This window comes from Cupressus sempervirens, chromosome 3 (assembly GCF_028749045.1).
Source record: "Cupressus sempervirens isolate cs-2001-9-10 chromosome 3, ASM2874904v1, whole genome shotgun sequence".
Lineage (NCBI taxonomy): Eukaryota > Viridiplantae > Streptophyta > Pinopsida > Cupressales > Cupressaceae > Cupressus > Cupressus sempervirens.
Window position 1 is genome coordinate 321,184,150 of NC_143120.1, and position 26,695 is coordinate 321,210,844.

Here is a 26,695-nt window from a genome sequence, read left to right on the forward strand (position 1 = left end):
GATTATCAAGTTAAGAGGGAGTGTTAAATATGTAACTTTGATCACCATACTGATCTGATTGTGTAGATCGAACAACTATTATCTTGCATGAAATGCCTTATGAAGGCCTATTGCTCCTTGTCTAGACATGATCAGCGGCTCCTTGAGATAATTGTGTTTAAGTGTTAACTTATCTTAGTTAAGTTTGTGTACAAACAATTATCTTCTTGGATCACCGATTATGAGAATGCAAAGTGGGCCGACCTAGGAAGGGTTATGTCCCTTAGAGGGACTTGCCCTTTGGTTGATGTATTTATATAGGGTGTGGTTGAAGTTTAAGGACACACAAAAATAATAAGTCTGCTCCTTGATCAATACTACCCTAAGACGACTGCAGAAAATAAAAACATTTCCAGAATTATATTTCTCAATTCACTCAAGTCTGTATATTGAAGATCATCTGCAGCAAGCATAAAACTAGAAGGTATAATCTAAGTCTGATTAATAACAGAATTTGTAGAAACTTTACATAAGATGTAATGATATTTTCAACTATGGTTTCAATTCCTAGCAAATGCATCCTTCTGCATAACTATGAAACATTTATCATTTTCAGAAGAGATAGTATTTGTTCTTACAAATTTGCAACCTTAGTAACCAGCAGTTCAAATTATTATTTCATTTTACTCTCCTTCCAAGGAACTCCTCCACCATCACGTTGTTGACTTCGGTTTCCTATCCTAAATGTCTTTATAACATCCCTAACCAGCATACCACAAGACTCCCCTTCCCTTTTCCCTCATACAATCTCTTGTCCCTCAATCTATGGGGCATGTTTAGGGAGCTATTTTAAAACTTTTCTCTAGCAAAGCAGCTGATTGTAAGGACCTTCATTTTAGAATTTATCAAGCATGGTGTTGTCTCACTTGATTCCCCAGTTTAACAGTTTCTCAATGCCGTAGTTTTTTGGATTCCCCGCAACATGATTAGAATATATATTGTCCACCATATTCACAAATCTGGGAATTGCCCCAACTCAAATAACAAAACAGTCATGATTGGACATATTTAAAAAATTCTAACAGCACCTTGAGAGCTAGAGGATAGTTGGGCTCAAGAGAAAATCCCTAACTATTATTCACATCTTCACACTCTAAGATATCATTAAGTAGACTTTTCATCAATCTTTGAAAGTCTTTAGCTGCTTTGTTGACTTTAAGAAGACCTTTCACTCAAATTTGTGGGCCTACTGTTCCAAAAGTTGGTGGACAATGGTATTTCTAAGAACCTCATTATGGCCATCATGCAATACACTTACATACTCCTCATGGCCTCTAACTTTGGTCAAAACTGCTAGTGAAGTTTAGCATGGTTGCTTTCTTTTACCGATTGTAGCTAGCATTTGTCGTTCCACCAAAAGCTCAAATTTTTAATGTCCAATACAAATGCCGAGACTTACCTGGATCCACGACACCAATCTCCAAGGAGGTTCTGACCACCAAGTCAACACTCACAACAAATAGGTGCTTAATCAATCCATCAAAGAAGAGATTTAACATTAGTACATCCAAGTCACTTGAATCTTCCCTCTAATTCCTCTCAAGCCCAAACTACCTTTTTATGCTTAGTTTTCTTCATGAGTTGTCAATAGCTAGCTGCATATCTTCAACATGTGTTAGTCTTCCCATCAGAGTTTGAGGGGATACCCCTCAGCCATTTGTAGTTGTGTTCCCATCAACTTCAAGATGAGATAATCCAAAGTCAAACACTAAGCTACCTTTGTTCTCTCCAAGAGATAGAATCTAAGGAGCATTTTCTCTTCATTGTGTAATCTCCTACAAAACCCCTAGGAGGCACTATTGTCTTTACAAATATTCTAGTGAACACTTTCCCTCCACATTTCTAATTAGAAATGCTTGGCATTTTTTCCTCAAAAGTTTTCCAAGCTCAAGCACAGACCCCTCCTTCTTAGGTGATTTCCGACCAAGATTGATTACTAATTTTTGTTAGCCTATCACCATTGTTGGAAGCATTAACCACCCTTGAACACTTTGAATTCACATACAGGCAAGCACAAATTGATTAGACATTGCTCTTCCTTGCATTCTAATATGACTTGGGCATTCCAACATCAAAGCTCTTACTCTAGTGGTTGCGACTATATAATTTGAAAATGTCTAGCAAATTTCCATAGTAAACTCACAGTAACAAATTTTCCCCCATTTACAACAATCTTTTGCCATAAATGTTGGATATGTGTGTGACATCAACTGCCTCTTGGGTTCATCCAACACATGTAATTTGCAAACGAGCAAATAAAAATCAATTAGGCATGATCTCCCTTGCATTCTTCTACAATAGGCATCCCCACATAAAAAGCTCTCAATCTAAAGGTTATGACATTTTATCGTTCAAAAAAGAGCCCTCCTGCAATGTTGGGGAATGGGTTGGGGCTACTACATGAAATCAACTACCTTTATTATATACATAAATATATGATATTATAATGTGTTTAGGTGGATGGAGATGCCAGTGTGTGCAACACACACCTTAGATATATTAGGTATATATGTAATTAATTATATCAAGTAATGCGTTAGCCTTCATTAGGATTACCTTTTCATTGTATTATTAGATGGAGGTCTTTATAAAGAAGGTAATTATCATTGTACAAATACGTGTGAAGTCTGATATCGTATTTGGGTTCTACAAATTTGGGGTGGATTGGCTTTCTTACATTAGGCATTGATCTCCCTTACATTCTTCTACAATAGAGCATCCCTACATAAAAGTTGTCAATCTAATAGTTATGACACTTTATCATTCAAACAATAGCCCTCTCACAATACCAACTTACTACAATTCTTTGGCCTTGAATACTAGGGAATGAGTTAGGGCTACTACATGAGATCAACTACCTCTATTATGTACATAAATATATGATATTATAATGTATTTAGGTGGATGGAGATTCCAACATATGGTACACCCCTTAGTTATATTGGGTAAATGTTTAATTAATTGTATCAAGTAATGAGCAAGCCTTCATTAGGATTACCTTTTCACTGTATTATTAGATGGAGATCTTTATAAAGAGGGTGATTATCCTTGTACAAATATGTGTTTCTATAGATATGCAATGAAGGGGCTTCTTCGATAAGTAGTATTTTACATTGTTAATCTATCTCAAAGGTTTAATCTGTTGCTACATATATTTATATTCAGTATTAGGGCACTGTCTCATGAAAATCTCGTGTTTTGTGAGATCTCATCAAAGTTCAAACCTAGCCCAATTTAGCTATCGATTCTCCTCAATGACCATTCTCAAACTCTGTGTTGGTATCAAGACAGCTTGGAAATAAAGACACTTAAGGATTTATGTTACTCACATTGATGCTCTTCTTCTGCATGGCACATCTGTTAAGTAACATAGATCATTTCTACAAATGTAATAATATGACCATGTAATTGATATGTTTCAAATGCAGATCTGGATCTCATATAAGTATGAGAGAAGGAGACATGTCTTTTGAAGAGATATGTCTCCCAAGTTTTAAACATCATTAGTTAATATAAAATAATATAACTAACCATATGTACAATATATATATATATATATATAACATATGTAATATATAATATATATAAATAAATATTTATATTATCAATAATGAAACTCATGATCATATCAATCTAAATGTAACTACAAACTTAACACTCCCTCTTAGTTACTTGAATGATTGATATGAACATATTATGTTCTTGAGTATATGAAGAGATATCATCTAAGAATGATATTCCTAGAATGATATATTTAAGGATATCAACATAACTCCATCAACACACACATATATTATATAAGGAATTTGCTACAATTCATAATGAGACTAAATTTCTCAACACTTTTCCTTTTAGCAAGGAGGGAAATTAAGCAATTAATATAACTTTAATATAATTTTGAATATCACCTTAAGTGTGGTCTATAAAAGATTTAAGTTATGGTGTCTGACAATATCCGGCTCGAAGAACCATAACAATTTTCATGGTGTCCTGCAAAACCCGACCTAATAGCAATGACACCAATAATTTTTATAGTGTTTGGCAAGATCCGGCTAAATAACCATGATGGATATCAATGTGTCCAACAAAATCCGGCCTAATAACAATGACACCGATAATTTTCATGATGTCCAGCAAAATTGGGCCTATAATCATGATGGATACAATGTGTCCAGTAGAATCTGGCCTATAACAATGACACCAATAATTTTCATGATGTTCGGCAAAATCCGGCCTATAATCATGATGGATAGCAAAATCCGGCCTATAACAATGACACCAATAATTTTCATGTTGTCTGGCAAAATCCGGCCTATAATCATGATGGATATCAATGTGTCTGGCAGAATCCGGCCTATAACAATGACATGACACCAATAATTTTCATGATGTCCGAAAAAATCTAGCCTATAATCATGATGGATATCAATGTGTCCAGTAGAAACCGGCCTATAACAATGACACCAATAACTTTCAATACTTTCTGGTATTAAAAGGTTGGTCATCTATTGATAAGATCGTCACCTTACAATAGTTACCTTCTATTCGTTATCATAACTTCCAGCACACCAAGACAACAAATTAATGTAGTTTGTTATGATAACAGGTCCAGTTATTGACAAGATCGTCACCTTTCAATAACTCCCCTCTAAATATATACATCAATAAAAGACCGTCATCTTTCATGACATAATTACAACAGCATCATGTAGTAACTCGCATGATATCCACCATGAACCAAGTTAGAGGGTGGACCCACCATAGCTACTACTAGAGGGTGGAACAAAGGGTTTTCACCTCATACTTCTCTCTCATAGAGAAGAGCACATCGCGAAGGATTTCTCTTCGAACTTCACCTCAGAGAAAAAATATCATCTATGAAGGATTGCATCTCAAATTTTCTCCCTCTGAACATTGATCCTGGGAAATCAAGTCCTCTAGCTACTTCCTCAAAAAAACTTTCTTCACCCAAGGATACCTATCAAACTCACTCTGAATCTGATATCAATCTTTGGATTTTCTAGTGATAAGTCAATACTTACTCATGATATACATAGGAGTAGGCCCATCAACATGCAATCATCCAAATGTATTTTTAGACTCCCTCCGAGTATCAATCTTCTAAGCTCTTGCGTTGCCTTTGAAGAAGTGTCATATTCCCTCTTAATGTAGAAGAAATGCATAATCTCAATCATCAAAGATGTTTGTTTCAAGAGCCTCTTTTTATCCATCCTGATCATCAGAGTCTTTGGAGCTACTATCATTAGATTGAGTCTGTGCAATATTAGGTAGCATATGTAAAGTACCAACTTTCTTTTCCTGTAAGAACATCCTCAAACATAAAGGAAAAGATCAAGGAAAATAACCTTTATAGTATGTATAGAAATTATAAATAAGAGAGATAAATGTCAAAAATAAGAATACTTATCTGTACATGAAGATTTAGAACTTTCTTCTTAGATTATTTGAGAATGGAACATCTCCCCTCTAAAAGTGGGAATGGAACATTGACTATTATTCCCCCCACAATGTAAAATTTTCACTTATATATCATTGAACAATTTTGCATCACATCAAATATGGCAAACTTCTTTCTAGAACCTCCTAATTTACTAAAGTCAATTGTTTATAAAGTTGATGAACCTTTTAGTTTATTACAATCCACACAAATGCAAGTCTTTCTCTTCTCATTAGTGGTCTTGATGATTTTGATGACCTAGTAAGCAAATGCCTTGAAAGAAATCATGAAGCGTGTAGTTAGTGACCCAATGGCTTCCTCCCAAAGTCTTCTATTTATTGTCCTTAGAAGAGATTGAAGACTGAAAATAATCAAAACATCAGTAACATCACAAGCAGTGGTCATGCCCATGGGCTTAGAAATAGACGCTCTTGTAAGTCAAGGATATATTGTGGGAGAGTTCCTAATAAAAATGGCCATCAAAACACTATTGTGCAAAATGGTTGCAATGTTGGACACAAGCAAACTCCCTCTTTTAAGATCTCAATCCATTGATTGATACATCCAAGGTAACTTGTTAGAGTCCCTCTGAAACAAAGTATCCAAGATCTTCTAATGTCAACTAAAGTAGATCCTCTAATTACTCACTCTCGAACTACTGTCACAAGGTCACTTGATCTTGGAACAAAATTCTATCGCAGTCTGCTCCTCTCGATAAAAGAGCCCCTTGTCATTCCTTTATTTAATAGTCTCGTATGTTATCGCTCAACAACATCCCTAATGCATCAGAATAGAAAACCAGTTTTACCATGCTGCAAAATAGAATTATCACACCTTTCTTTATCTTTACTTTTGTACCTCATCTGTACACTTCAGATTTCCTTATAAAAAAGGTACCATCTCTGTGTCTTTTGATATTTTAAAATCTTCACTATCAACAAACCTCACACACAAACTCTTGTTTCTTCATTTTCTCTGCAACTTTATATGTTTTGTTTGTCGATATGAGTGGTGATCTGATGTGGAAAGATTTCAAGAGTATATCCAACTCTGAAAAATCTATATTGATCTGAAAAATCTGTATTGATCTGATCATGTATTCTTGTAATAATAATATAATCATCTGTGATGGATGAAGCTCTGATACCATGTTAAGTAACATAGGTCGTTTCTGGAACACTGCTGAGTGTCAACAAATATCAGTCTTTCCCTGATCATACTAGCATGGATGATTCTGGGTACAATGTAGTATTGTCTTTTTCTTTGGAGTGAAATTTATACTTCATAGATTGAAGGATTATCCTCATTGTGATTCTCCAAAAGTAGCACTTACAATGGTTATCAACCAGTAGTCGCCCAACATCCAGAATGAAATGTTAACATACATATTTTGTGCCTCATGATATAAACCAGTTATTTGCTTTACTTTCAATGAGAATAAGAATATCTCTATTTCCCTTGTGACTAATAACAAGGACCATAATCATAGTTTGGCTTTAATGATTTTCTTTAGACACTTAATATTCTCAATACCATTTGGTAGCCGCATGATGTCTAAGACCAATTGCTTCTGCGATAAAATTAGAACCTTTGATTTAAATCATCATTCGTTTCCAAACTCTCCTTACCCAAATGGATTGGCTCTAAGCTAATTCAAAATCTCATATTTGATTTCAATATTGAGAATTCTTGTGTGTTATCTCTTGGAGGCAACTATATTATTTACTTCTATTATTCTCTTCTTGTTTAGATCATTTCATCTCATACATATGTAGCTTTTCTGACTGTTCAAACTGTGAAGAATCCGCAGTGGATAAGTATATGTTGACTGTGCAGGTAAGTAAGTACTCATTGTTCTTGATTGATGCCTAATGATAATTTCTCATATCCCGAATGAAAATAAGATAAAAATAATGATTGTTGACTGAATTTAAACCATCATTCTCTTACTTGTATGTTGGACTGGATATATATTTCTTTATCCCCAAAGAGATTTTTTTTTTGTTTCTTCCTCTCTCAGCAAGTTCTACAACATAATTTGAATGCTCGCTACAAAATTTACAGATCAATTCTTATTTGATATAGTGTCCACTGTCGATAATGGTGTCATCATTTCTAGTTTTTTTTTTTTTTTTTTTTTGTCTAGTGGGATTATTATCCTCAACAATAATCTGCAGGTTCCTTGCGTCACAGAGCCCAACACAAATGGGGTTGTGAATGGTCTCCACGATGTCATCAATTTGAATCCCCTCTATCCTATAATACACGTTGGTTTACGACATGCTTCCTTTAAAGTCACTGTTTAAAATATGATTTGTTCCATTATTTTTCTGTTTAATTTGTTTTCTTCAATTCCTTTCAACAGATGGTGCCACTGTGTCAAATACATATGGCCTCAGTCTTGGCATGCGTGATTATTCCAGTATTCCGCTTTGATAGTATCGGCATGGATTATGTTTATAAGGAACATGTTCTCCAATTTGATCGACAAGTCTGACCTTCTATGACTAGATGTTACAATGGTTGCCACATTCCTTCTAATCACTACAAAGATTAATCCTGACTGCAGAGATATTTTGGATTTAGCCTAAACGTAATTCTTAGTTGGCAACATGTGTACAGTTGTCATGATAAGGATCTTTATGTGGCAGTTTCCTTGGCACTTGATATTAAGTGGATGCCAGATAATTCTTATAGCTATTTTGATTTTGTCATGCAATATTATTGCTCCTTTAATCGTGTTGATCTTCCCTGAAATAATTGTATTTCCTTCTAAATTATAGTCTCTCTTAGATTTTCAATGATGACTGGGATTATTAATTCTCCTCTTGATGTATCCTATTGACTTTTTTTTTTGTCACGAATGCCCTCATTTGCCTAAACTCTTGTGTTTTCTCTGCCATTACCAAACTAGAACATATAACATAGTTTCTGCTCCAACTATTTAGAAATTAGGGTACCAAATATGTCTTAATATATTCAACCTTTTATTAATTGTTTATACATTTGCAGTTTGGCTCCGATACCATGTTAAGTAACATAGATCGTTTCTGCAAATGTAATAATATGACCATGTAATTGATATGTTTCAAATGCAGATCTGAATCGCATATAAGTATGAGAGAAGGAGACATGTCTCCCAAGTTTTAAACATCATTAGTTAGTATAAAATAATATAACTAACCATATGTACTATATATATATATATATATATATATATATATATATATATATATATATCAATAATAAAACTCATGATCATATCAATCTAAATGTAACTACAAATTTAACAACATCATGGTTCTTCCTCCTCCCTTTTCATTTTATTCACTAGAGGATTTGCCCTCTTTTTCCACTAAAGCCCTTTTGTCTTTGTTTTGTATTGTATCTAACATGTGTTCCCATCGTATTGATATTTCTTTGGGTCATTTGTGAGCATTATTATACTTTCTATTTTCTTCTTTAAACATTTCAAATGGGGCCAGACAACTATAAATTTCCTCAACTGCCAAATTAAGATGTGTCTACAAAAGGACACTCACACCCACCTATAAGTTCTATCATTCTGAAGAAACTTGCAAGCTTTACAAATTGTAGTAAATATGTCACGGTGGATTGTTTAAAGATATCTCCAAGTAAAACTTCCAAACACTCATCAAGAATGTTACATTAATTAGTTTGACTGATAATGTTATAAAAGAGTCAAAATGAGAAACAGAAACATGAACAGCTTCAACATCTCATGGCCCAAAAAGACCCAGAATCCCGAAAAAAGCAATCTAGAAGCAGAATTAAAACAAGTTCTGACCTTCAATTTCCGAAGAGAACCTGTAACTTCTTCAGATAAAAGCACTTGCATTGGTGCTGGTTCAAATCTGTGACAGTACAAAAGATTATACACACTGTGATCACGATTACATGAACTAAACAATATTTGAAGGCATTGACCATCAACACCAATAAAACATGTATGCACCATTAGCTACTAAATAAAACAAGTCAAAAGTAATGCTTCAGCAATACTCTCAATTTCACATCAAATCGTTAAACAAAGAACAGTAAGCACCAAATAAAACAAGTCAGAAGAACAGCTTCTGTAGAAGTCTCAAATTCACATCAAATCATTCAACAAAGAACAGCAGAAAGTACATAATATCCTACTTTTGTCTTCCCAACCGAGGTGGGCCACTGGCTAGTTGTTCTTGTTTAGCCACAGCACGTCGGAGCTTCCTCCTTTCTCTCTCTTCATCCTCCTTTTCTATCTCTTTAATTATGTTGGGTAGGCTACAAAAAGTAGGGTTATTCTGAGAAAAAGATGATAAATACTTGAGTAGTGTGCAACTGATCCAATTAAGGAGCACTGAAATAAGTACATTCCTCACTTACACCAGCAAATGAAACAACTTCCAGTCCATACGTACCATTCAACGTCCTTCTTAAATTTTGCAAGTTTCTTCTTTGCTGCCTCAATCTTCAATTGTTCCTGTCGCCTAGCTTTCCGATTCAGTTCTGCCTGAGTCAGTTTCCTGATTTTCAGAGGTCTGCATCAAAAGCATCAACTTTAATATTTTTTTTGCACTTCTTCCAGTCCGTGTCACATTTGAAAAACTAAGATGATCAATCAGACAAGAGGGTGACTGGATATTACAAAAATAATCACAAGTCATGGCCAGATGCCCAGAGCTGTACTTTATAACTACATTGGATTGCTATAAAGAATACTCCAAAAAAAATCATTGCTACGGAGTTAAATAGAATCACAATAAAATGGAGATACCCATAAATGTGCAATATTCCAGAAATAACAAGACATGATTTTGAAGAGCAACATGAGATGTAATGAATCCAAACAGCATTTTATCTTCTACCTAAAACAAACTAATCTACAGAAATAAATACATAGTTTCACAAGGACACATCTCAGGGAGTGGAATCCTAAACTGGGTACAGCACAGGGATGCTGGTAATGGTACAACATATGCCCCTACCATCCTAACAGATGCAGGGATGACAGTCACAAAGAAGGTCCCCATCGTAGAGGATGCTCCTAGCAATGGCCACCTCTTCAAAGGCATACATGGAGACCTTGCTGTCCCTAAGACAGCCAAGGAAACACCCAAGCATCCGTCAATCATTCAAAAGAGACACTTAAATATTTATTGAAAAAGTAGATCCTAATCCTAAATCAATAAAATAGCTAGGTCTTCTATCCACATTCTAGGGATCTTTTTATTTTATCTTGAAGTTCAAAGTATTTTTAGCATAACACAAATTGCTGATTTTGTCCCATTCTGCTTTTCAACCATAGACATTGAACATTAAATTTTAGATCAAATAGCTTATAGAAAAGATCTGACTTCTATGCATCCTCTATTTATGTGGCATGTAGATCGAAGTACAAAAAGTGGTGGTGATAATTGTAATTACAAAAAAAACTGTCTTTTATTTTTGTTGCTCAAACAAAAATTGCAACTTTGATGTCCTCTCTACTTCTACACTGTGTATACCCTTCAATATGAAAAACAAAAGGAAAATCTTTGTTTTAAGCACAGCTCCTAGACTCTGCAAGGCTGACTCAACTCGTGACTCAGCAAAAAGAGAATGCAAAAACTCAGCAAAACATAGCCAAGGAAAAACCCAAGAAATTTAGATATTTTTAAAGATTTAAAACTTGTTCCGTGCACCTATTATTAAAATAATGCTAAAAGAAACAATAACATCCTCAAATATGAGCTACTTTGATCACATACATAAACATAAATTGATCAGATAAGTGCAAGTGCAAATTGTAGCTGAAAGAAATAGCAAATTTAGATAAATAAAATTATAAATATTGTCTCTAACTTGGCGACTCACCATTACTCAGCAAGTCACTTCCCAGATTCGAACTCACTTCCCAAACTCGGGTGAGTCTAGGTCCCTATGACTAGTCAAGGGTTACCCAACTCGAGACTCGTTGACTCTGGGCGAGTCATGGCGAATCTAGAAACCCTCGTTTTAAGTACTAATTGATTTTTACTATTCAGCTAATCAAACAATTGCATTTCATGTGACTTATAGTAGAAATAGAAAAAGGTAAATCTTTGTTTGAAAAGCTCGTTTTCAATTTTGGGCTAATCAATCAAACAAGAAACAAGGATTGCAACTTTCTCTATCATATACTTTTGTGCTTTGTATGCTATCTAATTTGAAAAACAAAAGGTAAATCCTTGTCATAAGTTCATGTAGTAAAGTTAAACATTCAGTTTAGTTTCTAGTAATAATATTATGAGTTCTTGTAGCAAAAGTAGCAACGAAGTCCACCTCGGGAATAAATAAAATTACAATAGAAATATAGATGGGAATGGGAGTGGGGTGAAGAGCAAGCATCCAAAGAAGTTTAAATGGGAATATTGTTAATTTTACTTTCCTTTCTAAGTTGATCAAAGACTTTTCTCACTATGTTAAGAAGCACCCTTTATAGCAATTTGTTTCAAAGATAGGTTCAAACAAAGCTACCAAATCTAGCCTCCAGGGAGTCATCCATGGAATGTCATTTATGTAGTCTTGAATGCCATGGCAGCAATACATGAGCAAACACACATCTTCTTCACAACACTAGGGTTTGGTGTATGTGGAAGTCTCTCCCTTCACCAAGAGGTAGAAATAATTGAACTTTTAGTGGTTTGCTCCCATATTGTACATGTGCTACTTCTCAAAAGCCCTAAGTTCTTTTTACATTGAGTTCAATACAGCCTAATAAGAAACATAAAGTCATAGGTTTAGCTCAAACTCCCAACCCATTGCCAATATTGTTCAATCTATAGGCTAGAGATGAGGCAAAAGATGAAACTGATTACTCATTTGCTTCTATAATGGCATTTTACTCCATGTTGCTCATTCTCGATAGTTTAAGGAGCCCATCTGTAAGGTGACAAAAGCAAAGACCTTTATATTTGCTACCAAGGGAGACAAAATATAGGACCACTATCTTGGATAGGAACTCTTCCAATATGAACATGTTTATCAACGAAATGAGGGCCATACAAGTCTGATAGTGATGCAACATTATCATCAATGGGTAGACAAACTGATTAATAGCATGATTATATGTGTTAAAGGGCCCTTAGATCTTTATGGTAGGTATATTTCTTAACCACAAGATTTTTTAGTGTTTTCTCCCAAGGTTTTTTGGGCAAATATTTGTAGTGTTTAATCACTAAGTTTTGAGCACCATAAAGATACAAAGTTTATATTTCTAGCGATCAAAGATGTCATTGCAAAGGTTGTCTGTAACAATACAATGCAAGTCACAATAGATGCAACATATGTGCACAAGGAAACAAGAAACTTGGTCCAAGTTGATCTATGAATATTTATCGAACCCTTTTTAACATGCCATGAACAAGAATTAAATTAATGGAGAAAACTGACTAGGTCAAGTAGGTTGTAGTTAGACATACAAGGCATGAAATATAAAGGCATTGTCAGGTGGATTAAAATTATTTTTTCTCCCACCGTGCAATCCCACTCCATTCTTAGATGGTTGGAGATCTTTGGATTTGCTAACAAACCGTCGACATAGGTTTTAAAAGGACATTGCAGTAGGGTACCCTTAGTCGTTCTCTACTTTTCAAGGTGCAATAGGGTGCTCTACTAATTCTTCTCCCTAAATATAACACATGAAATACGAAGGCATTTTAAGGTGGTTTAAAATTATTTTTCGCCAACCATGTTATCCCACTCCATTTTTACATGGCTGGGGACTTTGGGTTCGTCAACAATCCCTTAACATAGGATTTAAAAGGACATTGCAATAGGGTGCCCTTAGTTGTTCTCTACCTTTTAGAGTGCAATACAGTGCCCTACTAGTTGTTCTCCCTACTTGCCACCATAACAAGGTGCCCTAAAGTTGTTCGACTTTAATGCAGATTCTTTCTTTACCATTTGGATAGTTGCACTGTTGTTGAATACTTTTTTTTTTATTCCTTAGATACTTGCATGATTGATTGTATGTACTGTTAATGTGTGTTTTATGACCCACCAAACAGTAGAAGAAAATACCAAAATATCTTATCCTCTCTTGAATAAAGTCTCGTGTATGCTAAGATTGCTAGAAGATCGTACGATGACTTCAAGGTTCCTTCAAAGTCAAGTCTTGACTATGTATAAGCTCGATGATTGATGTGATTTGTTGATGATTACAAGGGGCCTTACATATGTTTTCTCAAATTCATTTCAAGCCATACTAGATATGAGAACTATCTAAAGGTTTTGCAATGAAGAACTTTTTCGGATTTTCACAAAGTATGCAGAAATGAAATGGGATAGGGTTTAGGAACTCTATTTTAATCCTAAAGGAAGTGATGGCAACAAATAGTACTTTGGTGAACAAACTCCTCCATTTACCGAGCTTAGCTTCGTCAAGTTATACTACAACTACACATGAACTGGTGCAATCTTCGAGGGTTATACCAAAAGATTTTCAAACCACTACATACACCATCATAAAGAACAGTGTCTATGAATGATAGAAGTTAAAAATATGCATGAAATGGGTTCAAGCTAACTTTACACAACGATTTAGAATCACTAAAATGTCAAAAGTATGAACAAAAGGAATTCATCAATACACCATCATATTCTCCATTACAATCACAACACCTAACTAAACTAAACTTAATCTAAATGAGGGAATTTAAGAGAACAAGCAAGCACCAAGACACATCAAGTACTCACCAAGCTTCAATGAAAACTCTATTAGCTCAGTAGCTCATAGTAACAACCTCATAAAATCCTCCCAAGTTGTTCAAATGCAATATCCAATTGTGACATCAACCCAAATTGTTCCTCATCATACTCACCTATGGTGTTGCACGTAGATTTCTATTTAGGAACATCTTGCAATTCTCTATGTAGAATCCCATCAAGCATAGCATCCTCACAACTGAAAGGAAGATCATCCAACATCTTCAAGAATTCATCATCAAATTCAATATCAAGTGGTAATGTTTTGGGGGGTCGAAGTTGATGATGAACCATGTCACTTGTAGTAACTTGATCATCTTGAAATACATTTGGCAATGAATCAACTTCCTTCATGATATTGTTTAGCACCCCTCCAAAGGTTTGCAATATCTTTGATGGTTTTGTCAACTTGCTCCCTACACCTTGATTCATCTATGGTAACTTGTAAATCTTCGTTCAACCTGTTCACTTGACTACCTTCCCTTTCAAGGGTATGTGAAATTACCTGCAAGTCATCCTTAAGAATTCAACTTTGTAGCAGGAGGGGAAGCTCACCGAGGACCACCTCTCAAACTTGAGGTGATTTTCTTCTAGTTCTTCATTATGTTGATCTTTGTCTTGTATGTCTCCTCTTCCCTTGATGAAATTGATTGTGTCCTTGATTTTATTTCCAAAACACCTTCTTATGAAGTGATGTGTGAGAGTTCTTCCTCTTGATTATTGTTGTCATTATACTCATCCATTCTTCCTTGATGTTACTGATTTCTTTCTTTAATCTCTAGTTCCCAACTTGAGTGATGATCACCACCTTCTTGGATATCCAACTTGGATTCTGGAAGAAATCCTTGCCATCCCACACAGATATCTCCTCATACCAACCTATTTTGAACTTGATCAAGTCAATGCTATCTTGACAAGATGGGCAAGTAAATTTTGAATGTGAAAGGCTATGAGTACACCAAGTATTTCCTCCATATCCACTTCTTGGTTTCCTATTGATATCTTCTTTGAGCTCAAGGAAGTCTTCTTCTGAGTTGACAATCACCACGGCCTCAAACAAGTGAAAAAGAAATCCTTCCTTGTAATGCCAAGCCTACCCTCAAAAGGAACACCAAACAATGCATCTCTTCATGCTCTATGGTACCATGTATCCTTCATTGTCCTGATGATGCAAAATGAGATAAATCACATGCATGCAATCGTTTGTTCAAATCAAACCAAATTGAGACAATATCAATCTTCCTATCCATTTAGGAATCTTTTCTTCTTTTTTCAAGTTTTTTGATTTTTTACTCTTTTCAATTTTTTAAATTTTCACATTTTTGGAATTTTGCCTTTAAAGAAATCTCCTATCTCGGATATACTTGAAAGCTCATTCTTCTTGATAATTCCATGAATGCACTTTGTTCATCCTTCCCTCCAGCACTAGTTTTTGTCGATGGCGAGAGGATGGAGGGTGCTCTTCAAATAACTTCTACCTTTGATGATACGTCTTCTTCGTAATGACTTGAGATACTCTAGATTTCATATTCAAGCCCTCCCTCTAGAGCCAATTTTTGTTCATGTGTATTTTACGACCCACCAAACAGTAGAACAAAATACCGAAATATCTTATTCTCTCTTGAATAAAGTCTTGTGTATGCTAAGATTGCTAGAAGATCATATGATGACATTAAGGTTCCTTCAATGTTAGGTCTCGACCATGGATAAGCTCGGAGGATTTTCGAAGATTGTTGCTATGTACTACTAAGATAATAGAGTTTTCATTGATGTTTGGTGAATACTTGATGTGTCTTTGTGCTTGCTTTTTCTCTTAAATTCCCTCATTAGATTAAGTTTAGTTTAGTTAAAGTGTTGTGATTGCAATGGAGAATATGATGGTGTATTGATGAATTCCTTTGGTTAATACTTTTGACGTTTTAGTGATTCTAAATCATTATGCAAAGTTAACAAGAACCCATTTCATGCATATGTTTAACTTCTATCATTCACATGCATTATTCTTTATAAAGGTGTATGTGGTGGTTTAAAAATCTTTCAACATAACATTTGAAGATTGCACCAGTGCACATGTAGTTGTAGTATAACTTGGCAAAGCGAAGCTCAGAAAATTGACGAATTTGTCCACAAGAGTACTATTTGTTGCCATCACTTCCCTTAGGATTAGAATAGAGTTCCCAGCCCTATCTACTAGGGACATGCGATCATCCTTGGGACAGTTAGGGGGCATTTGGGACATCCACTGCCATCCCTGGGATTGCCATACGTCCCTGACTAGTTAACTATCTCAAAAAAACTCCCTTAAATTAAGAAAAAATATATTCATAATGGATTCTTTTGCACTGCATATAACAATGGAACAAGCAAGTTAGTTGTAAAATGAACCAACGTGTCACTACTATGCAAAGAAGGAAAACATACAACTCTAGAATAAGAGTATACAAATATAACTGTTTCATAACAATGAGCAAACATACAACTGCATAGTTAAGAGTCACTACTATGCAAAGAAAGAAAACATTCAACTATTGAATAAGAGCATACCAATATGACTCTTTTCTAGCAATGGGAAAAAATAGTTACAAAAGAGTTATACTATACAGTCATGCTACATGCTCAAAATCATATAGCAGACTGTTTGGAAGTTGTTGTTAAAGGCTGAAAAGTGTAAACTGCATTACAGACCTGGGAGTTGAATCTTTATGGCATTTTGTGGCAACTCATCAATTTTTGGTTGGTTCTAGGTTGATTTGGGTTCTTTTAGAAGGTTTGGTGAATATTGGAGGTTGCATCAAGGTGTCATCTTACCATAACAAACCTATATCATGATCAGAACTGTATAGATGACCTGCTCATATTAATATCAGACCACTTACAATGAGCTGGAGGAGCATTTTCAAGGATGTAACCCCAATTTAGATCATTGGTGAATGTGGCCTAGAGATAAAAGAGCATTGGGAGACATACACACTATTTGTAGCAGGCCTTTTTCTAGTCAGTTTCAAACATGCAACTGTCAACTCCAACACAGTTTCCAAAGTATTCCATGTTGGTATTTCATAGGAATTTTATTTCATGTACTAAGACTACTGTGTGAATGATTACCTTTCAAAGCAATTGTAACACTATAATGTGCACACTGATAATTTATATCAAACTTAAATGATAGTGGCATATTTCAATTTGGAAGGCAGGTTATTGTTCTTCTTGTTATTGACAATGAATTCCAAACTATGTTCTTGGGTGTGTTTCAATTTAGTTTTTTATTTTAGCTTTTTTAATATTTAAGCGCCAAGCGTATCCCTGTGAGGCAGCCCATCACCAAACCCACCTTACCTTGGTCTTAGTACAACCAAGTTGGTCTCTAGGAAGGGGTGAGCTAGAGCAAGACTAATCCCTCCGGATGCACACAATAGCCTGCAAACCACATGCACCAAGTAAGCCTAGGTCTATTGACAATGAATTATGAATGCATATTGAGTATTGACTATTAAAATGTTGAATGTTAAAGTTTCTATGATGTTTGAATGCCATGCTTCATCCATGTAATGTATATATGCAAATTTCTCTATATATTTTATGTTGATGTTTTGTAGCTTCACTCGGATAAATTACAAGAAGCTATAAGTATATATATATATATATATATTAGAGATCTTATATGATTTTGATTATGTAAATGAACAAACATATCCCATTAGGTGACATGTCTATTCTTGACTCACTCTCTTATAAATATAAGATGTGGCTGCAATTGGAAAATATGTATACCTTACAGGCAATGCAATTACATCTGCAAGCTATCCTCATAAAAACAACATGGTATCAGAGTCAGGTTTGGCTTACATCTTCTTTGTGGCTTGAGACCCTTCACCAATTCTGGAGATATCAACCGTTTGACGATTAATCAGCTATGTAATTGTTACATATAGAGCCTCTTCTCTATTATTTGATCTTTTGGACTTCTTTCGCACAAGGTGTTTGGAGTCATAGACATTTTAACTTGCTGAAACCAGTTGTTTTGGTGACTGACAAGAAGACCAGCAAATGGAGCTTAACGGAAACTTTATAAATACATTTACCCAGACCCCGAAAAGTTATTGAAAATAGATTTTAAAATACTAAAAAATGCATGTACTTATTTCTAAATGTATATTTTTAACATATATATATAACAATTGCATATCATATAACCTCGTATGGTTGTCCTATAATCTTAGGAGGCAACATTGTTGATGAAGCAACTATGACCATTTCCTGTATGAAAAAGCATGACATGTTATGACATAGTTATATAATTTAATTGAAAGTAAATATGAAAAATCCGTACATGGATCCGTGGGGATCCAGGCACGGTCGACGATCCTGCCTATGGATCTGTCAGGATCCATGGCCCAAGAATCCTGACAGATCCACAAGCAGAATCAAGGATCCTGCCCGGATCCTCAAGGATCCAAGCACAAATCCTGAGGATCCAACACGAATCCGTGGCAATACAAGGCACAAAAACATAAAATCATGAATGTGAATGTTCCGATTTTCTTTATAATCATGAAAATAGATCAATTATCAAGTATACTAGATTCATAGATGCATACTAGAATCATAGATTCATACTATGAAATAATTTCTCCTACTTTTTTTTTTTTTTTTTTTTGTGTGTGTGTGTATATATATATATATATATATATATATATATACACGAATCCTCTACGGATCATTATTGGAAAAAAAAAAAAAAAAATCCCGAATCCACGGATCCAATTCGCATACCCGAATTGGATTCATTTCACGAATCGGCAACTAAGTATTTTTGTTATTGTCTTCAATCAAAAACCATTCCCCTTTATCAAGAAATATTGGGGTGTACATGTATCTGACGGGTTATCTCCTACACTAAATCATGGACAAGCATATAATAGAAAATCTTTGTGATTAAAAGGTTTTTTAGTTATATTGACTCACCATTGAAAAGTCGCTTAGGCATCTTGATTTCGACAATCCTTGTGCATGAGTATTGGATGTCACTCTACCATTGCAGTCTACTATTTCTCCTCCCATGACCTAATGCTTACACCTTTGGCCTTCCTCACTTGTCTTTTCTCTTCTCCAATTTATAAATGTGAGGCATTACAGAGTATCACTCCGTGATCTTCAGGTGTATGAAGATTATGATCCATTAATGGATGCCTCTATGGCTTTCTTGAAATACTTCAGAAATGCTCTCACCCGACATTTTTGCGTTGTATGTCATCAGAAGGCAGATCTTAGTTACAATGTGTTGAAACCTTTGACACAACTTGATGTTAAACAAATTTCAATTGTGTTTTCGTCTCTTTTGTCCCTGTTTTACAGAATTGACAGAGTAAAGTTCCAGTAAATTCCCCTTAAAGGGTCATGTGGATCTGTTGAAACTAGAAGTCCAGATAAGCAGAAATGAAAGCCATCAGCATATATCCTGGGAAAAACCCTCTTCACTAAGGGAAACAACCCAGCCTCAAAAATAGAACCTTTATTGATGAAAATCTTTGAATTACAATATTTCAGAGCTACTTGCTCACTGATCACACTCAAATAATAGATTATGTATATCTGAATAACATCAAAAATACATGAAAATATGTCTATTACAGTCCAGACAGAATCACTTACAGTCCGGATACAAATAGCTTACAGTTCAAATACACATTACTCACTGTTCAGAAAATGAACACAATTACATGTACAATGAATTTTGTTCACCCTTACTATAGAAGAATGTTTATCTGACCATTCATGATAAGACTATATCGCGGCAGAAATATACCCAGAATAATATGCAAACAAGAAGACACCCAGGATACTAATCGAACAAGAAAACTGATCCAAGAAAAAATATATATCTTCATTCAAATCTGCCGATACAATGAATAATCATCCAATTGAAATCCGCAAGAAGGAACATAAACTGATGCCGACAGATGTCATGAAAGTTGCCAATGTTTTAATATTCTTCAATATAAAACCGGCAGAAATATGATTGCTATAAGAATGATAGAGCGGGTCCCAGAATAACTTTGAAATATGACACGTAATATATCCCTGCAAATATAAAAAATACAAACCAATTTCTCCATACGGATATGGCATCAATGTAAAATATTTGAATGATTATTTAATTAGAAATTCACAAAATTACATATTAAGCTAAAATATTCAACAGGATCTACTATACTCCACTCCATTCTATATGCCAGGGAAAGATAGTGAGATTGCATTTAAGCAGTGTTTCAAATCATCTTAATTAGGATCAGCCTTCCCATAGGATCAGCCTTCCCATGGGCTATGGTATTGACATGTCTATGATCACTGCTCATATTCCATTTTACGCACATCATTTGGTTTGGGCCTCTTTACGTTATGTTTTCTCCATTCTTTAAGCTGGCACTCGGATCATTAGCAGATGCATTGTTCCTGTTCATATACAGATGTATCATTACATCTGTTACATCAAAAGTTATTTAATTGGATAATTTAAGCAGGATATTGGGTATCAGTCCCTTTAAGGTAAACAGTATGTGTATTATTTTAAGCTTCTTTTTATATATTATTTAACTTTTTAAATTACTAATATATATACATATCTATGTTAAGAATTTCATCTGAACATGGAAACATATATATTAGTATAAGGAGATAATGATAAGTTTCAATTGGAAAATAATAAAATAATGAAATGTGTATTTTTATTATATCTTAAATATTGTCGGTATCACTTTTGCGGTCAACCTCTTATTTGGAATTCTATATGTACGATAAGAGCTATTGGCCTTGATCTTCTCCTCTAAGTATGTGATAGGAAGCAACCTTGAAAGAGAGAGTCAACATTCTGTGATCTTTGTCGTATTGATTCGGAGGGAGTAGACCATGTTGAAATGGACTCTCCAATAATCAATAAATTGTAGCAATCAAGAGGACTGTGGTTCATGAATGTACTTCATGACTATTTGGGCCTAACCCCTATGTACATCATGAGGAAGTGACGACTTCCAAATGATTATTACTTGTATTAGCAGAAGTTATTGAAAGGTGACGATCTTACAATAATTTAATTTCTATTATGATGGATTATCTAAGTAGATCATAATAGAAGATATCTTGCATGGTGGATTAAGTTCCTTAAATAGACCATGGTCTTCTGTTGTGATGCAGATCACAATAGAAGATATCTTGCACGGTGGATTAAATTCCTTAAACAGACCATGGCTATTCATATGGTAATCGTTATTGAGAATGCATGTGTGCGTACCTTATGAATATTGTAAGTATTTGGTGAATATCATATGTTAATATTCTTAAGGCCAATGCTCATGATATCATTTGTGATATCAAAATGCAAAATATCTTTTGATCAAGGGTATTCTTATATTACATTGAGGTAATATATGTGTTACATCCCAAAATTTTGACCTAATTAAAATTATTATAGCCGTTAAGTTGAATGGATTTTTCTTTCTTGTTCATGCGAAAAGGGTAGTTATATGTAACCGTTGTTTCCTATGAAATTGATTGTTATCAATTATTATGTATAACTATTTAACGATGATGATCGTTAACCGTTACTTGTCATATGTTGATGACAGTAGTTAGCAGTTGCTTGGTTTCAAAATTATGGTTATTAACTAATTTCTTTCCTATTATCTATGTTAGTTGTTGATATGGATTTATCATGGGAACTTGTTATTATTGTGGGAAATGTTGCACAAGTGATTGCAGAAGCAAGCGAAGGGGAGAAGCATTGCTTAATGGGATCTACGGAATGGGTAACTACCTTAGTCCATTTGTCTCATCGATAGGTATGACCTCTAACTATCTTGGTAAGGACCTAGCAACTTGCATAACAGGGTACAATCATTGGACACGCATGAGCTATTGGTCAATCATAAAAAACATTAAACATTTTAACTTAATCAAAGTACATACCTTTAATGGTTTATATTGACATTCTCATCACTTCAAATAATACGTATATATGTATGTGCACATAGGTATAAAAGTATGGTGCAACCATAGTATTAATTTATACAAGCTCATATCTATTAAAATACGTATACCTAAATATGTGTATACCTTGAGAAGATATGAAGATAAAATAATCTTCCAAGTAATACACGTATTTAGATATGCATACCTTAGTAGATATAACCTTGGACAAATGATAATAATATAATGTCACCATTCGAAATAATATATATATGTGCAAATATATATATATATATATATATATATAACTTTACAAATTATCCTTTTTGATTTAGTAACCTTTGAATTCTTCCCCATATATATTTGTCTTTATAAGAGATGAGAATGTACACTTGGCATCTTTTATTTATCGGTGGTTCAAGAAGTTTGCTTACTGCTCCAAAAGCCACGGCATCTTCGAAGCCTTTATATTTTTCTTCAAATGTCTTCTTTCAAATACAAGTCAGAAGAACCAAAAACCCGAGTTCTGCATTTTACCTCTATTCCCTCATTTTTTCTCATCCTTATTTGTTGTGTTTGGAATGAGGACAAATCCGAGTCACTGTTTTTATCTGATTTGAGCTCTGCATTTTGGAATACATATTTCAGAAGAGCCGATTGTACGGAGTCAAGCCCAAGCTTCATACTTTTCCTAATTAGGTTATGTGGTCAGCTTTCTCAATTCATATTTGCTTCAAGTATATATTCAAAAATAAAGATGTAAGAATTGTGTCAATAATTTCATTTGTCATTGTTTGACTATAAAATCGAATAGTACATTCAATCAATCCATCTCTCCATGTTAAGTCTAAATCAAATGTATTTGTTATGCCAAGACGCCTCTTGTTTTCAATCGGATTCCAGATTCAAGCTATTTCTTTGTAAATTCTTAAAAGAAGATTTTGAGTCATAAGAATTGGATTGACAATAATGAATTTATATTATTTCTTTACACCAACTGAGGTTCAGCAAAAGAGTTGAATTTGACACCTAGGACTCACCCAGTTGGATGGCCAAGAAAGAGGGTGAAGAGGTGAGAGAAAAATCTGCAAGAACATGAAAACAGAAATCAGAAGTGATACAATAAATTTATTACTTTTAAAAGAATCATTAACTAGCTCATGCATGTCCATTTAATTTATCATGTTGTCAAGTCAAAAAGTGGTGATCTCGTATTAAAAACCCATCCAAAAACCTTGGCCCTTGCCCTCTAAAGATCACATGATGTCGGTAGCCCCAGTTATTCAGACACGTTCGTCCATAACTATGCAGACATTCTAAACATCGGTATTGCTCGGATAGCTGGACTAGTAGTGCCCCAAGCCTAGCTCCAAGGTAGGGAGGGCCTTTCTGTTCAAACGATTGTGTGGGGATAGATATGGTCTGCGGTTGGGAGGTTAAGCCTAAGCTAATGCTTCTCCTCTTATCTAAAAGTCGAGGCTTGCACAACCAGTTCAAGACTCTCCAATTAGCTCTGTATGTTTCTTCCGCTATCCTTAGCCATGCATTTACTTTGTTTTGTAAGTATCGAATATCATAATATGAATGGTAATGTTTTAAATTGCTTCAGTAAAGATGATAGGAAACAGTTATTTCAGGTGGCAGTTATTTTTGTTGATAGTTATTCAGTTGAATGTTATTTCAGTTATCATCCCATGAAATGGAATCAAAGATGTTTTATTTTGGTTAAATAGTTTTAGTATTACTTTCATATTTATTTGAAATCAGTTTTTAGCCCTAATCTTTTAGTTAGGGAAATTCGTTTGTTACAATATGGCCATGTGCTTATCCTCCCTAGCTAAGAGGGAGTGTTGATGTTTTGTAGCTTCACTCGGATAAATTATAATAAGATATATATAACATCATATTAGAGATCTTATATATTTATATGATTTTGATTATGTTAATGAACAGACATGTCCCATGAACATGTCTAGTCTTGAATCACTCTCTTATAAATATAAGAGGTGGTTGCATTTGGAAAACATATATACCGTACAGGGAATGCAATTACATCTGCAAGCTATCCTCATAAAAACAACATTTTACATAACCGAATTTTTCTATAGTTGTCCCCCTTGCCTTCCCCAAACTTGGCAAAAAAAAATGTTGTCCCAGAAACTCATCCCCATGACCCCTACCATCCCCGTTCCACAAGCTTGGGACAACTTTGATATTAAGTTCTACCATTAAATTTTAACCATTGTCTTTGATGAATGATATTCATCATTGTTTTCCTTTTCATCTCTGCTCATTACTACATCGCCATTGTCTTAAACCTGACTCCTGCTCATCAATTTGTCACTCTTACCTTTATTGCTACTTATATCTAATTATATGTGTGTTGCTTGGGTTAATCTACCCTGCTGATTAGATTAATATGTTCTTATATCTTGTTTCCCTTTATATCTGATCTTAATCTCAGCCTTGAATGTTTCTAATAAAATCTGCTTTATACTTATTGGTGAAAAGGTTGCAACCTTTCGTCACAACTTTTTGTTGTTGCCTTTGGGAATAATATATTACTCCCCAAAGCTCCCTTGGATGTCTTCCTGAAATGAACCCTTCTCCCCTTTATATCTTCCAATGTGAGGAGTGTCACACCACTTCATCATGTCTGCCCCTTTGTGGTCACAACCTTTCATAATTACCCCACTTCGAAAGAACCCTTCATCATTTCCACACTCTGAGACAGTCACAACCCTCATAATTGTCTCTCTTTGAAAGAGTCATGACCCCTAATAATTACAATACTTCTTAACAGTCACAACCATTCATAATCAAAAACCTATGAAAGAGTTACAACCCTTAAGCATTGTTGCTCTTTCCAAGTCATTTCCTTATTTGATTTCCTTATTTTTCCCAATTCCTTTCTTCTTCTATTAAACGTTACGTAATTCTAATGCTCCCTTCTTTTTTCTTTCCTCTGAATCTCCTTTCAAATGAACTTTGTGATGTCCCCATTCCAAAATAGGATTTAATAATAACTAATTATTAAAGGATAACATTTTATTAAATATTTTATAATATGGTATAATTATAATTGCAAAATATATAAATAATAATATTGAAATAATAATAAAATCATATATAACTAATTAATAGTAATTAATAATTAAAAGAATATTAGTAATAATATTATAAAAGTTTAGGATGCAATGTGTAAGTGATGCACCCTTATTTACCGATTCGTGAAACAAATCCGATTCGATCACGTGAATTGGATCTGTGGATTCAGGAATTTTTTTTTCCAATTATGATTCGTGAAGGATTCATGTGTACTAAAAAATAAGAGAAATATACATAATTCTAAAACTAAATAATTTCCTAGTACAAATCTATAATTCTAGTATGGATCTATGAATCTAGTATACTTGATAATTGATCTATTTTCACGATTATAAAGAAAATCAACACAATCACATTAAATTACTGAATTACAAAATGAGAGAGCAAAATAGATAGCAAATGAACTTGCATCATGAATAAAAGGATCATTTTTAGGGTTTGAAGCAAAAAAAAATCAATAAATGCACTTGGGCGAAGCGTGTTTTGCTTTTATGTCTTGCATTGTCGTGGATCTGCACTAGATCCTCAGGATGTGGCTTGAATCCGTGAGGATTCGTGAGGATCCTTGATTCTGCTTGTGGATCCATCAAGATCCGCTGGCTGCAGATCTTGACGGATCCACAAGCAAAATCAAGGATCCTGCCCAGATCCAAGTCTGGATCCGGATCTGGATCGGATCTGAATCCGAATTTGACCTGTATATGAAGAATCCAGTAACTAAGGATGCACCCCAACCATCCCATCCCTTCATAATATGTATAAAATATTACACATCAATTCAGAAAGTATGAACAAAGGATCCAGGCAATATTGTCAGGGTGTAGTTCCAAGGGCATATAAATTTCTTAAAGCTGTGATTCTGCTAATTAAGGTGACGGGGAACATCAAGCCGCCCATTACATGGATATCATCAACATAATGAATCATGAGTGACACTTGGCTGACAATTTATATTTCAGAAGGATAAGAATAAAAAATTGTCAGCTCTAGCTTTAGTATTTATAATATCAGGAAATTACTTCTGTTGGGGGTGGATCTGGAATTCCTTATTTGGACGAACTGATTGAGGCCACTGCAACTAATTGTTTGGAGATTATTAAACTATATAGTTGTGATGGATATAGTTGCATGCTGCCCTTTATTTATTTATTGAGAACTGAAGATACAAATAAATCAAATCATTATGACCAATAACAGGGGTAGATACTACATCTGAAGAGTATCCAAGCATTATATTCCAGTTGTCAGAGATATATTTATGGAGCAAACATTGTATTGATCCAGCTTGGAGACCCAAGCTATGGGCCGCTATATCAGATTCAATGAAAGCATCGTAACCCCTTCTCCAGTGACAATGATAATAGTCTGTGAAGTTGGAAGTCGTCTAACCTCCTATTTGAC

The 26,695-nt window shown here is 34.5% G+C and overlaps 1 protein-coding gene across 1 annotated transcript in view; it reads right to left on the reverse strand.

The window, feature by feature from the left end:
• The window catches only part of LOC149566287 (Nop53 protein), a 106,539-nt gene that overhangs the window by 35,257 nt on the left and 44,587 nt on the right, over positions 1–26,695 (reverse strand). Inside the window, exons 8-10 of the mRNA XM_089819695.1 lie at positions 9,919–10,038; positions 9,659–9,781; positions 9,306–9,372 (exon numbers count right to left, since the gene is read on the reverse strand). Coding sequence (XP_089675821.1) covers positions 9,306–9,372; positions 9,659–9,781; positions 9,919–10,038 — 310 coding nt within the window. The remainder of the gene's footprint in view (positions 1–9,305; positions 9,373–9,658; positions 9,782–9,918; positions 10,039–26,695) is intronic.